Source organism: Podarcis melisellensis, assembly GCF_964234715.1.
Source record: "Podarcis melisellensis genome assembly, chromosome: 5".
In the NCBI taxonomy this organism is placed as follows: domain Eukaryota; kingdom Metazoa; phylum Chordata; class Lepidosauria; order Squamata; family Lacertidae; genus Podarcis; species Podarcis melisellensis.
Window position 1 is genome coordinate 29818800 of NC_138537.1, and position 13935 is coordinate 29832734.

The window sequence follows — 13935 nt, forward strand, 5'->3', positions numbered from 1 at the left end:
CACTTCGTTCCTCATCCCTTCATTGTTACAACGCAGAAGCTGACACCGTTTTTTCAGCTAGGCGTAGCTGAATGACAATGCAGTGAATATTGCTTGGAGTTATTTCCTACCATTATTACAATAATTGTTGCTGAAAAATAACAGGAATAAGATTTAATAAAAGAGTTCTTTTCCTGACAGTTACCTCACTTCTATTTGAGAAGAAAAATGGATTTTGCTGTAGTTCAGCAGTTCACTAAAATTTTATGTTTTGCTTTATTCTTTTCTTTGTGCCTTAAATCACTAATTCCATTTTCCTTTATACTTTGGGGGGGGGGCAGGTTTCCTACATCTGGAGGGCCAATGTTCCCTAACCCCTGCTTTATATGATGGTCCCACCATTAATTTGTACTGGGAACTGTAGGTCTGTGAGAGGTCTCCTATCAGCTCTCAACACCATTAACAAACTACAATTCCTTGGTTTCTTTGGGGGAAACAATGACTATTGAAGTGGATTAAGAGTGCTTCAAACATATGGTGTAGATGTGATCTATGTCTGTGTTCATTTACAACTGCTCTTGCTTATTCTGTCGATGCCACCTTTAAAAAATATTCCTCTGATGTTTGCAGGGCAGAGAAGATCAACAAAATTCAGATCATACCTGGCAACTTAGAAATCACAGTTGATTCTGTACCTTTGGAGCACCAAAGTATGATTCCAATTTATAATTTCTAAGAAATTGCTAACCATTGTGATGAGACACTGGGATCAAGTGGGGGGGGGGATGAATATCCCTTTTTTAAAAAATTGGGTTGTTTTTATTGACTCTGTGGTTGCTTTGCATAGGAGTGGAGTTTTGTGAAGGAGTTTGGTAGATAGGCAGATTTTGTACCATTAACAAATCTGACACTAGGCTACATTGCACATCACCATGTCTGTGTTCCACAGAATTTCATGGATAAAACTATTTGCAATTTCAAACATTCCATACAAGCAGCAAAAGTAGAAGCATGACTGTCTTAGTCTTCCTTCCCATGCATTTTCAGACCTTGTGTGATGGAAAGAGATGCCTTTTTTTTCTGACACGGGGACAGAGATAATATCCCTCATCTTCACATGAGCCCTAAGAACATGCACAAAGGAAATATGTATCACTCGTGTTTCCCCTTCTGCCAGTTTCATAGGATTTCCTCCTTTGTCAGTCGCACTTCAACAAATTCTGTGTCCATAGGCATCTGCAGGAATTTTTCCAGGTGGGGGAAGGTCGAAAGTGAAACACTGAACAGGGAAAGCAGGCTGATTTCTCACAAAACCATGAGATGAATAGTACCTGTACATTTTACTTTTGTATCGCATGTTCTGGGCAACCCAGTCAGATGGGCAGCATACAAATAATAAAAGTCTACACATGCTAGAATTATGCTATTTTTAAAAGGTAAGCCAGGAATTTGTGGATTACGGTTCATCCAGATGGGAAGAAACAAGCCCCCCGCCCCAGTTTCCACCCTGTGGATGCCCATGTGTGCATCTTTACATAGTGTGTATCTTTACATAGTATTATGGAAAGACAACTTCAGTCCAAAGCTTTCCAATTACCCAAATATTTATCCCAAACAGGAGGATATAATATGCCAGTTCTGGAGGGTTTCCCAGCCCAGGGAACCCCCAACTCCCCCCAAACATCACCCAGAAAGGAAAACATATGAGAGGGAAGCACCACTCATCCCTCACTGCTGCTGGGTGCCCAGCAGGGTTTGAATATTTCACATCTTCCAAGATTCAGCACTCCCCAACCCCACCAAGATATTGCTCAGCCAAGTATGAGTTTTGACCCAGAAAACCAACGTCTGATTGATTGATTGATTCATTCATTCATTCATTCATCCATCAAGAGCTGTGATGGTGTGGTTGTTGTGGGGGTTGTAGGGAAGAGGTATAAGAAGCCCTACTGTGTTTGCTGGGCTTTCTAGATTATAGCCCATAATAGTAAAAGGCTACAGTTTTGTGACTAAAGGGTTTTCTTTCTTTCTTTTTCTTTCTCAAGATTGTGTAACATCATCTTTTATTCCAATCAAGCCATTCAATGATATCAAGGAGCATCAGCCCACAGTAGAGGTGGAAGAATTTGTCCAAGAATCGACAAAGTACTCCCAGACTTATAGAGTATATAAAAACCAAATCTACATCTATCCCAAACATCTGAAATACGATAGCCAAAAATGCTTCAACAAGGTATGCCAAAGCAAGAGCCTTAGCACAGCAACCCTCAGTGTGTTTACTCGAAAGTAAGTCCCTCTTAGTTCAGCGGGACTTACCTATCAACTAGTTTGTGACTAACATCTCGATTCCCTTAAACTGAAGGATTCACAAGCAGCTTTCAGTGCATAGGTTAGATCCCTAGCAATTAAGTGATGCTTTCAATTATTCAGCTGCTTGGCCTCAGCTGTTCTCACAAGGGATTTGAGTGCGATTAAGCAGTTGAATGCTAGCTTCGTTGCTCCTTGAAAGCTCACTGTGCTCCTAATAACCATTCACCAAGAGATAATTTGGCCCTTAGTTTGCAAAGAATATAGAATACGTCTGAACCCTATTCACCTTTGGAACCCCCAGTTGTACACGCATTTATGTAAAAATAAGACCTGTTGATTTTATTAATAGCATTTGGACCTGTATAGCAGAATTTCCTGTGGAACAGGCCTCTCGTTTCTGTTTGTGTCTTTTGCTCAATTTAAAAAATGCATTTCGTTTTCCAAAATCTCAATCAGGGTTAATGAAGTGACAAACTATAGTAGCTAATGATACTAGAGAAGCAGCTGCAATGTAATGGAACCAGGATTGATTCTAAACACTCTTTCATTAAGATGTGCTTCACTGAAATAAATGAGACCTGCTTTAAAGCAGGGCTCAGCCGCATAGACATACCCTGTTAAAAAAATCACATTTAAGAACGCAGTATGTCCAAACACAGAACTCCAGTGTTAAACCTGAAAAAATAAACATAAATTAATGATCATTTTGAATATTACTATATACAGAATGCGAATTATAACCAAAGCAAGGTTTAAAAGTGAAGGGTCGGCTTTCTGTGTTCTTATACTCCAGTTGATAAGAGGTTAAATATTTTGCAGTCTTCTTTCTGGCTTCATAACACTGCTCTGGTTTGCTCTCAACTTGGCAGCATAGTGCCAGATTTGGAACAAAGCCTTGTATTTCACACGTCTTTAATTTGCATGTAATTTATGAGCTAATAATTTCCATTTGCACCTTTCTCTTACAGGCACGAAATATAACAGTCTGCATTGAATTTAAAAGTTCCGATGAAGAAGGAGCCAAACCCATGAAGGTGAGCAGAGATGGATCTCATTCACAAAGCAATAGGTCAAATGCAATTTCTATGGCAGCCACACGACTGAGGCTGTTCCATGCATTGTTTGTATTTCCATAACAATCCTTTATAATGACAATTATTAGCAGGACTTCTGGAAATGCTTATTCTGCAGTACTTAGAATCATAGAATTAAAGAGCTGGAAGGTACCCAAAGGGCCATCTGGTCCAACCTCCTCCGATGCAGGAATCTCTCTGCCAGAGGACTACCCAACTTCTGTTTAAAAATTCCAGTAGAGTCCACCATCCTATACTGTCAAACAGCTCTTACCATCTGAAAATGATTCCTAATGTTTAGTCAGAATCTCATTTCCTGTCATTTGAAACCATTGGTTCAGGTCTTGCCTCCTGGAGGTAGGTAAGTAGGTAGGTAGGTAGATGAGAGGACATTGTACTCTGGACTGTTTCATGTGTGTGTGTGTGTGTGTGTGTGTGTGTGTGTGTGAGAGAGAGAGAGAGAGAGAGAGAGAGAGAGAGAGAGAAACAGTCCAGTGTACACTGTCATCTCATATAAAGTACGATTCACATCAATTCTTCCAGCCCCATTATGACAAGAGTTCATATTAGTTATGAGAATCCAGGTTGATAAAGCCTTCAGAGCTTTGAGCACTTAAAGCAGTTGTTGGGAATACAATCCACAAAATGTTACAAACGAATTAAAGCACAATCTATTTGAACAGTGTATCTACGGAAAGCCTGGTGGACCACTCTTTGCATCAGCAGCATATACAGCTGTTCTACATCATTCACAGAACCCTGATTTTTATGATGAGGTAAGCTTATTTTATTGTGACTTTGTACATATTACTACTATTTAGGATACATTTAACAGTTAAAGCTCTCGGTCCCGCCACCCTCACAGACATGCTTGGTGGGGACACGGGAGAGGGCCTTCTTGGTAGCTGCTCCCAAATTTTAGAAATTCCTCCCTAGAGAAGTTAGACTGGCTCCCTCCTTGTCATCCTTCCATTGGCAAGAGAAGACAGGCCTTTAGGAACTGACTGTTTTTAAGGAAAGGGCTGGGGCTGTGAGGTGGTTCTATACGCACACACAGTTTTTGAAAATGATAAGATACACAGTCAATTATTTGTTATTTATTTATTTATTTAATTAATAAATTTTTATTTATTTATTTAATATTTATAAAACGCACCGTATATGGTGTACAACATAAAAACATAATACTACAATAGCATCAATTAAAACATCAATAAAGACAGGTTAGTTGAAAAAACACGTTCCAAAGGCTTGCCTGAACAGTGCTGTTTTTTAAAAGACATCTTTTAAAAAGTAATGGACTTATGTAACTGGGTAGATTTTTGTACTCTCATCCCCATTTCATGCACAAGTTCCACAGCGTAGGGGCAAGAGGGGAAGTTGACTGTATTAAAATGATGATAAGTTAAAATCATGGGACGCAGGTGGCGCTGTGGGTTAAAGCCTCAGCGCCTAGGACTTGCCGATCAAAAGGTCGGCGGTTCGAATCCCTGCGGCGGGGTGCGCTCCCGTTGCTCGGTCCCAGCGCCTGCCAACCTAGCAGTTCGAAAGCACCCCTAAGTGCAAGTAGATAAATAGGGACCGCTTACCAGCGGGAAGGTAAACGGCGTTTCCGTGTGCGGCTCTGGCTCGCCAGATGCAGCTTTGTCACACTGGCCACGTGACCCGGAAGTGTCTCCGGACAGCGCTGGCCCCTGGCCTCTTAAGTGAGATGGGCGCACAACCCCAGAGTCTGTCAAGACTGGCCCGTACGGGCAGGGGTACCTTTACCTTTACCTTTACCTTTAAGTTAAAATCAGGCTCAAGCCATCCAGGTTCCCCCTCTTGCTCTTGTTTGTGTCCGTCTCAACTAAAGATGGTTGCAACATTTTACATTTCAGGTGAAGCTTGAACTGCCGACTCAACTCCATAAGAAGCACCACATTCTCTTTTCATTTTATCACGTCACCTGCGACATAAATGCGAAAGCTAATGCCAAAAAGAAAGAGGCCCTGGAAACATCAGGTAGCTATACTTTGATCGAAGCCATGATTTGTGTTGTTCCTGTATTACGTTGTACCATTTTAGGTCAAGCATTTATGACAAGATTAGTTTTTTGTGTGTGACCATTGTTGCTTCTCTTTATTTCAAGAAAGCAAAATGTTCTAATGCTAATTAGACCTCCTTTTGGGTGCAGTGGGATATGCTTGGCTACCTTTATTGAAAGATGACCAGCTAGTGTCTCAAGAACACAGCATACCAGTGGCAACCAGCCTGCCTCCCGGTTATCTGAGCCTTCAGGATCCTGCAGCTGGAAAGGTATTGTGTAGCATTTGAGTTTTGTGTCTCTCCTACAAAAAGAAACGTCTCTCTGTGAATCTTACAATTTGAAATCTTTATAGTATTTGTGCAGTTTTATTATCCTTGGTGTCTGACACTGCCTTGCTGAAATGAAGGCAAAAGGTTCACTTTCTACATATGATAAGTTACAGAAGTAAACCTCAAGCTCACAGACACACATTGCCTCATGTGTACTCTGTGTGTGTGTGTGTGTGTGTGTGTGTGTGTGTGTGTGTGTGTGTGAGAGAGAGAGAGAGAGAGAGAGAGAGAGAATCACCTCATACAACCACATCCTTTTTCTGTGGTGGCCGGCTCTGGTAGATAATTGTTTATGCATGCATTGCTTCACCTGGCACATTTTGCATGCAGTGTGGATTGCTTGAGAGAATTTTCTTCCATGCTGCACCTGCTATAGAGCTGACCTAGTGAAGTACAGTATAAATATGCCCTTCGTATTAAGACACATGGGGGATTTTCTTCTAGTTGTTGGTTATAATCCCATACATGTCTGGAATCACATACTGAACAGCTACTTCTGTTCTGGACGTCTAAATAGATGCAGCATTTCTCTGGTTCTGGGTAGTCTATAAAATGTGCGGTGACATGACTTTGGATTAGGGGTAGTGGACATTGTGCTGGTGTCCAACAACGTTTAGGCCTCATCTGCACTTTGCATTTAAATCAGCATCATATCACTTTAAACAGTTATGGCTTCCCCCAAAGAGAGTTATTATGAGACACCTTTTACCATCACAGAGGGAAGAGGAATTGACTGCTAAACCACTCAGAAACTGTAGCTCAGTGAAGGGAATAAGAGTCTCCTAACAACTCTCAGTACCCTTAACAAACTACAGTTCCCAGGATTCTTTGGAGAAAGCCATGCCTGTTTAAAATGGCACGATACTGCTTTAAATGCGTAGTGCAGATGGTGCCAGGTTGTCTACTCTTGCTTTTGATAACACTGTCAAAGGGGGGGGGAGGTACCAGTGCCGAGGGCCTTCTGGCGGTTCCGTCACTGCGAGAAGCCAAGTTACAGGGAACCAGGCAGAGGGCCTTCTCGGTAGTGGCACCCGCCCTGTGGAAAGCCCTCCCACCAGATGTCAAAGAGAACTACAACTACCAGGCTTTTAGAAGACATCTGAAGGCAGCCCTCTTTAGGGAAGCTTTTAATGTTTAATAGACTATTGTATTTTAATATTCTGTTGGAAGCCACCCAGAGTGGCTGGGGAAACCCAGCCAGATGGGCGGGGTATAAATAAATTGTTGTTGTTGTTGTTGTTGTTGTTGCCTAAATTGGACATGTGCACAGAATTTTACATTTCCAATTCAGGAGGAATTTGGCTCAGTATTTCTTTTTATAAATTTAGACATGGTGATCTTTATAAATGTAGACAAATATGATTAGTCCTGCCCATGTGTTTCCGGTATTCATACACTTACCACAACAGCTGCAGAACTCACTACAGGGAAGTGTCTCCATTCTGAAAATGGTACTTCTGAATGGATCCAACAGAAGACTGAGGTTCTGAAAGGCTAAAAGTTTGGCTACTTAATGGCATCCTCTCCCATTTTCCCCCATGGAACAATCCTGTGCCATGCTTTAGCAAGTGTTACAAATCTAGTGTTACAAATTAAGGAATTGACTAGAAATACGTGCTGTTTGTATTGTTTGCAGCACGGTGGAAGTGACGTGAAGTGGGTAGATGGAGGAAAGCCACTCTTCAAAGTGTCTTCATTGGTTGTATCGACAGTTTATACTCAGGTGAGCACCTTTACAAAAATTTATCTTGGTGAAAGGCAGTCTGTGTGAAAGGCTGAATACAAAGGCTGTATGTAGAATTTCTGCTTAATGTTTCAGTAGGGTCCCCATGGTTTTCATTTTACAGTATTGAATACGAATGTATAGATAGGCAAATCTAAAAAAAAGTAGTATAAGCACTGATAACTGGGAAACACTGGCCTGAGAGTGCTCCAACTGGAGAACAGACTTTACCAAAGGTGTCATGGACTTTGAAGAAGCATGAACTCAGGATGAAAGGGAGAAGTGAGCTAAGAGGAAGTCACGTTTGGCAAACCCTCACCGTGATCAACTCCTATGCAGAAACCTATGTCCTCACTGTGGAAGGACATGTGGATCCAGAATTGGCCTCCACAGTCACTTACGGACCCATTGTTAAGACCGTTTTCATGGAAGGCAATCTTACTCAGCTACGAGTGATCACCAAAGGAGAAAGATAGACTATTTAAACTAAATAATAGTTTAATAAATTGTTCAATATGGATATTCCATACTTCCTCAAGGAATTACGGTGGTACCTTGGTTTAAAAACAGCTTAGTTTATGAACAACTTGGATTAAGAACACTACAAACCCTGAAGTAGGTGTTTTGGTTTGTGAACTTTGCCTTGGAAGCCAAACATGTTCCGCTTCCTGTTGAGTGTGTTCTATTTGTAAATTGAGTCCCCCGCTGCTATGGGAAAACACACCTTGGTTTAAGAACGCTTTGGTTTAAGAAGGGACTTCCGGAACGGATTAAGTTCATAAACCAAGGTACCACTGTATACAAAGGTTGTCAAAACAAAAATTTCACAGCAGTCCTGAGCTATGGTTGGCAGCAGCAGAACAACAGATCAGCCACCACATCTGAAGCCCTGGTAGCTTATGCTGGGTCAGGGGAGGTAGGGGGAAAGGCTGCCTTCATTTTTGTGTGTGTGAGAAGCCCAGATCAAGCCCCTTTCAGGGGAATGGATGGGCTTAGGATGTGGAGATCTATGGTTGGCTGTACTCTGCTTTATCCTATTCTGGGGCTCTGTGCTGGCTGCCACCAGCAGTCGTGTTTGATCCATCAAGCTTTCCATGATAACAGTGGGGGCCTCTGGTGGACAACAGCAGCAGGTGGGGGACCTCTTTCACATTTGTCCAGCAGCACAGATCCATGGGGGTAAGATTTTGCACAGTAAATAGCTAAAGAAAACAGACTAATTAATCTTTTGCAGAAAGGGGGAGGGTGCAGGTATTAGTGAAAATACAATCTTTTCTAGGAAGTTAGTGACACTGCTGACACTGCAACAGATCTGATCAACACCGAATAAAACATGAAAACATATATAAAGTTAACTGTATCAGGCTAATTTTTCATTGTTTCATTGCTTGCCATTACACTTCTGCTTATAAGAATGCAAGTCAGTATTTCTGACACTACACTGTCATTTTGTGTATCACTTTGAAATAGACTTGAGTGTCAGTAGTTTTGGTGTTGTATTCCGCTGCTGCTGAAATAGTTCGATGGAATTTGATACGTTTTTAATGATGAATTCGTACTGCTGTTTTGTTTCTTGTTCATATATGGTTGGATTTCCCTCTGCTCCTATTGGAGGAGGAGCAGGGTACAATGTGTACATGATGTAGGTATAAATAAGTAAATAATGTATTTTGCTGCTTTTAGGATCCATATCTGAATAGATTTTTCCAGCAGTGCCAAAAAAGGAACAGGGATCTATCCCAACCACCTACCTCAAACTTTATCATCTCCTGTAAGGTAAGCTGATAAATGATAATGGCAGTGTTAATGATAATGATGCATTTGATCGTAGTGATAAAGATGAGATTACCACTAAGTAATGCTACGTTTTGACTTTGCCTTTTGAATAACTCCCATTGTATCAGTTTTAGAAATGCACACATATTCACAATAATGGATGGCATGTTACTGAATAGCTCCAAAGCAACTTTGCAAATGACACTGATCGCGCCCCCCCCCCCACACAAGGTTTACCCCAAAAGTTACAGGCCCATGGCAAATGTTTAATACCTGCCCACCTAAGTTCACCATTCACAGCATGGGCTGCTTAAAAAAAGGAACTTATCCTATTCTCTCCCAAATGAAAAAAAATAAATCATCCTGCCTGGTCACACTGATGTAACTTTTATTTACCACTGGTGATCAGGCAAGTGGTTATTTACAAGGTTGTTCTGGAGCATTCAAGAAAACTCCAGGGTACGCAATGTTTGCTTTCCTTATTTGACTCCCAGGAACTGTATGACCCTGTGTGTTGCTGTTTACTGTCCTTCCCATTCATTATGTGAGTGCATAGGTGGTAGAACGCCATAAGAGCATCCCTATGTCCAGTAGAGACCAGTAGCGGCCTGCGTAGCAGCATATTGCTGGTGCTTACCAGAGAGGGGATAAGGCGTGGGGAGCTCAGAACTGTTTGGGAATGTAATCGCAAGAGCGTCTGATTGGCTCTGTTGTGCCACACAACCCTGAACTCCCCTTGCTTCACCCCTCACCCTCTTTCTCCAATGAGAGCTAGCGACACGCTATGTTTGGAAGCCAGGAGATCAGCAATGCCCCATGTACAGCACTGCATGCCTAATACCATAAGAAGAGCCATGCTGGATCTGACCAGAGACTCATCTAGTCTACCCTTCTGTTCCCACAGTGAGTGACCAGATGTGTTTGGGAAGCTCACAAGCAGGATATGAGCAAAATAGTTATCTCCTGTTCGTATTCCCCAGCAACTGGTATTCAGGCATGATGACTCTGATCGGGGGGTGGGAGGGGTTAGTATATAGCCAGCATTGATAGTTTTGATGTCATTTATCGTGACCAGGCATTCTTTTATTCTCCCTGAATATGTATAATCCCCTTTTAATGTCATGAAAGTTGGAGGAATCACTGCAGCTTGTCCTAGGACACCAAGTTTAGGTTCACTTTTTTTTAACAATAATTGTCTTATTTACAGATGATCAAATAACCCCTTTAAAACTAGCTCATAACTCTTTGTCCATCACTATTTCTGATGTCACTTTTGTCATGAGGTAAATGTGCATATTGCAGTTTGTGATCCGTGATGCTCTTGGAACAGCCATTTGCACATTTTCATTCAAGAGCGTTTCCCAAAATTAAATTTAGCCACTTTAAAAGCGAAATCTGAAGCATTATGTCATTCTTTTGGGGGTTTTCCTCATTCAAACAGCTGCAACATACAGAGGAAGTAACAGGATGAGGAAATGTGGTCATTAACTACACCCCTCCCTTTGTGGTCAATTTTCCACAGCTCAGTCTTTAGCAATTTGCTGGCACTAAGGCTTCTCTTGAGCTTTCGTAAGGCAGCCTTCACCAACCTGCTGCCTTTCAGAGGTTTTGAACTACAATTCCCATCAGCCCCAGCCAGCATTTACTGCCTGGAGCTGATGGGAGTTGTAGTCCAAAACCTCTGAAGGGCAGCAGGTTGGTGAAGACTGCCTTAAGGTTTAGAAAACAGCAAGCTATTGCAGAAAATTCTCCATTAATCTTGATATTAATTCATTTTTCACACTTCCCTTTGTCCAAGAAGCTCACAATGGCATACACTGGGTCACTGTATTTTATCCTTTCTTAGCTCTGTCATTGTTGGCTAACCATGCAAGGATAGAAGATTTCAGAAACAGACACCTAAAGCTGGTTAAGTTGAGAAAGTGTTATCAGATCAGTGGCATCCAGGCAGCTCCATTGGACATGCATAAATCCAAACCACATCTCCCTGCTCCATGTTCAACACTTGAACAGCTATACTGCTCTGGCTCTATCTTTGCATACCTATTTAAAATACAGTTTAAATCATAGGTGATTTGGGGTACAACTGTTTCTACAGCAAAATATAACTCTACTTTGATGAAATTACATTAATGTGCAGTTGTCACAAAGCAGCAGAGAATCTGCCTGTCTTTACATGTATTTTTGTTTCTTAACCAGAATTTGCTTAAAATTGAGAGGATCCATGTCATCGTGAATTTTCTGCCTGTGATTCTGAACCAGCTCTTCTGGGTGCTTGTACAGAATAAGGAGGATGAGATTACAACTGCTGTGACCAGGTTTATTTTCCATTGTATTTGTTTCATGTTTGCCGTATGTATTGGGAACATAGGAAGTTGCCTTAGTCCCTCTAGCTCAGAGCTGTCCACACTAACTTTCGGTGACCCTCAGGTGGGGGTCTCTTCCAGCTGTACCTGGAGATTCTGGGGTAGAATCTGGGACCTTCTCTATGTAAAACAGTTACACCCTTCCCAGCAGGTCCCAGACAACCTCTAGTCACTTACACCGAAATCGGGAATGCCGTCTTAACTTTAAAAATAGCATTCATGTTTGAAAACATCTGTATATGCAGTTTTTTTGGGGAGGGGTAGAGGCAATTTTCTGTGATTCTGTCATCTACACCAAAGCGGTCACATTTATGGGAAGGGATGGGCAGAATAACTAAGACTGTATTTAGAATGCACTTCCGTATGACACATCTCTTGATTATCTGTGTATTTATTTTTGCCTTCGTAATGTCTTGATGAAGTTTTCAGTTCACTTTCACTAAAATCACCAAGCAGAGTTTGGCAGCTGACTTCACAGAGGCCACAACTTTGCTAAATAATCCAATATGTTTTTTGATATATGTAAGGTTGGGTCCATTTCATTATGCCCAAACTCCAGAGTAGATTGTGAAGTCCAGAATGAATTTTTGTAGAAAGTAGTGCTTCCATATTTAATTCAATGAAAAATGCTGGATTTTTCTTCTTCCGTTCCAGAACTAACTGCATTAATTTCATAGGCAGAATGGCACTGGAGTTTTATGATACCTTTATTAAAATCTCTGTATTAGAATTTTTATAGGCTTTGAAGGTAGGAAGCTGCCTTATATGCAGTCAGACCATTGGTCCCTGTAGCACAGTACTGCTGACTAAAAATAAACATTAAAAAGCAAATATGGAGCAAAGCATTTATCCTGAAGTTATCCTGTGCATCAGTGCTCCCAAAGCAGGTAGCAATGCAAGCCCCTCGAATTTCCTATGTCAGCTGTTGGCTTCTAGAACCCGAGTTAACCGAGTTAACCAGGGACAGTCTACGGGATATCTAACAATCCGGGATAGCAACTGGAAGCAGTGGGAAACGGCGCTGGAATAAGGGAATTTCCCACAAAAAAAAGAGAAGGTTGACAGCTATGCATGGCACCCTGGTGTTCCTTGAATGATGGTCAGGGGTGCCACGGGCAGTGCTGGCCTCTGTCTTCCTTCCTTCCTTCCTTCCTTCCTTCCTTCCTTCCTTCCTTCCTTCCTTACCTCCTCTGCCCTGAGGACTCCCAAGAAGAGAGGAGAGGAGGCTGAGGGAACACTCAACAAGAAAGGGTGTTTGAAAAAGGGCAAGAGGCGGCCAGCTCTGCAGGCAAGGGGTGACATAACTGGGCTCCTGAGCCCCACAGAAAGAATGCAGTCAGTTAAGGGAGCCATAGACTCAAAAAGATTGAAAATCTCTGCCTTAATTAATTCAATTTTCTTGTGTTCCATGCTGAATGTCAAACAACTCCAAGGGAAAAGGTGTATCTTCATGATCATTCAATAATTTAACTTTACAGGGTGCTTACTGATATTGTTGCCAAGTTCCATGAAGAACAATTAGACCACTGTATCCAAACATACGTAAAGGTAAGAGCATTTAACTCACTTTTTGATCATCTCTGTTACATTACATACCTATCTCAGGTTTCCTCTCTGATGGCAAGTAGCATTTTACGTTGTTGTAAGAGGTGTGTTATCTTCCTTTATTAGCTAACTGTGATGATTTCATCAATTGCTCCTCTTACAAGGAATTGACAAATGGTCAAATTGGCTTCAGTGGTCAATTTTAATAACGATGCTTTTCTGTGTGCTTTGAAATTGCTTGTGCCGTAATATTTCCTTATTTTTTCCCCATTATTTTCTTAAGAAACTTTTTTTTTATTTGTCCAAATTACAGTGCTTTTGTACCTGCTTATGGTATGTTAAATATTTATAATCTTCCAGCATGATTCTTTGCACATTATCGTGAGTCTGCACTGCTTGTTATGCCCCTTCTCCATTCACTCCTCACTCAAAACCGCCATCAAACTTGCCGGGATATTTAGGAAGCTGGCACCAAGTACCTTAAAAGCATATCCTTGTGTACAGAAATTCAGTGCAACCACTTAGAAGTCCCTGCTGCAGACCTCGATTAGACTAACTTCCTGAAAGGAGAAAGAATATCCCCCAGCTGATTTATCTTCGGTGAATGGGGAAGTGATACTTTTTTGCATGTACATACATAGAGCTCTATGCACATTCAGTACATTACATGCAGTCTTTATACCAATACCACCCTTGGGGCAGATAGAAATCATGCATCATCAGACATGTGCATAGGAGTTCAGGCAGCTAAGTGGTTCCCAATTAGCTAAGTACTGCGAACACCCTATTTTTTCAAAAGCCAATC

The 13935-nt window shown here is 41.5% G+C and overlaps 1 protein-coding gene across 13 annotated transcripts in view; it reads left to right on the forward strand.

Moving 5' to 3' along the window:
- Positions 1-13935, forward strand: part of DOCK10 (dedicator of cytokinesis 10) — a 200589-nt gene that overhangs the window by 139469 nt on the left and 47185 nt on the right. For all 13 annotated transcript variants that reach the window (XM_081910272.1, XM_081910278.1, XM_081910279.1 and 10 more), the window contains 10 exons: positions 610-689; positions 2025-2212; positions 3258-3323; positions 4046-4138; positions 5243-5366; positions 5539-5660; positions 7357-7443; positions 9127-9219; positions 11419-11537; positions 13064-13133. In XM_081910272.1, coding sequence (XP_081766398.1) covers positions 610-689; positions 2025-2212; positions 3258-3323; positions 4046-4138; positions 5243-5366; positions 5539-5660; positions 7357-7443; positions 9127-9219; positions 11419-11537; positions 13064-13133 — 1042 coding nt within the window. The remainder of the gene's footprint in view (positions 1-609; positions 690-2024; positions 2213-3257; positions 3324-4045; positions 4139-5242; positions 5367-5538; positions 5661-7356; positions 7444-9126; positions 9220-11418; positions 11538-13063; positions 13134-13935) is intronic.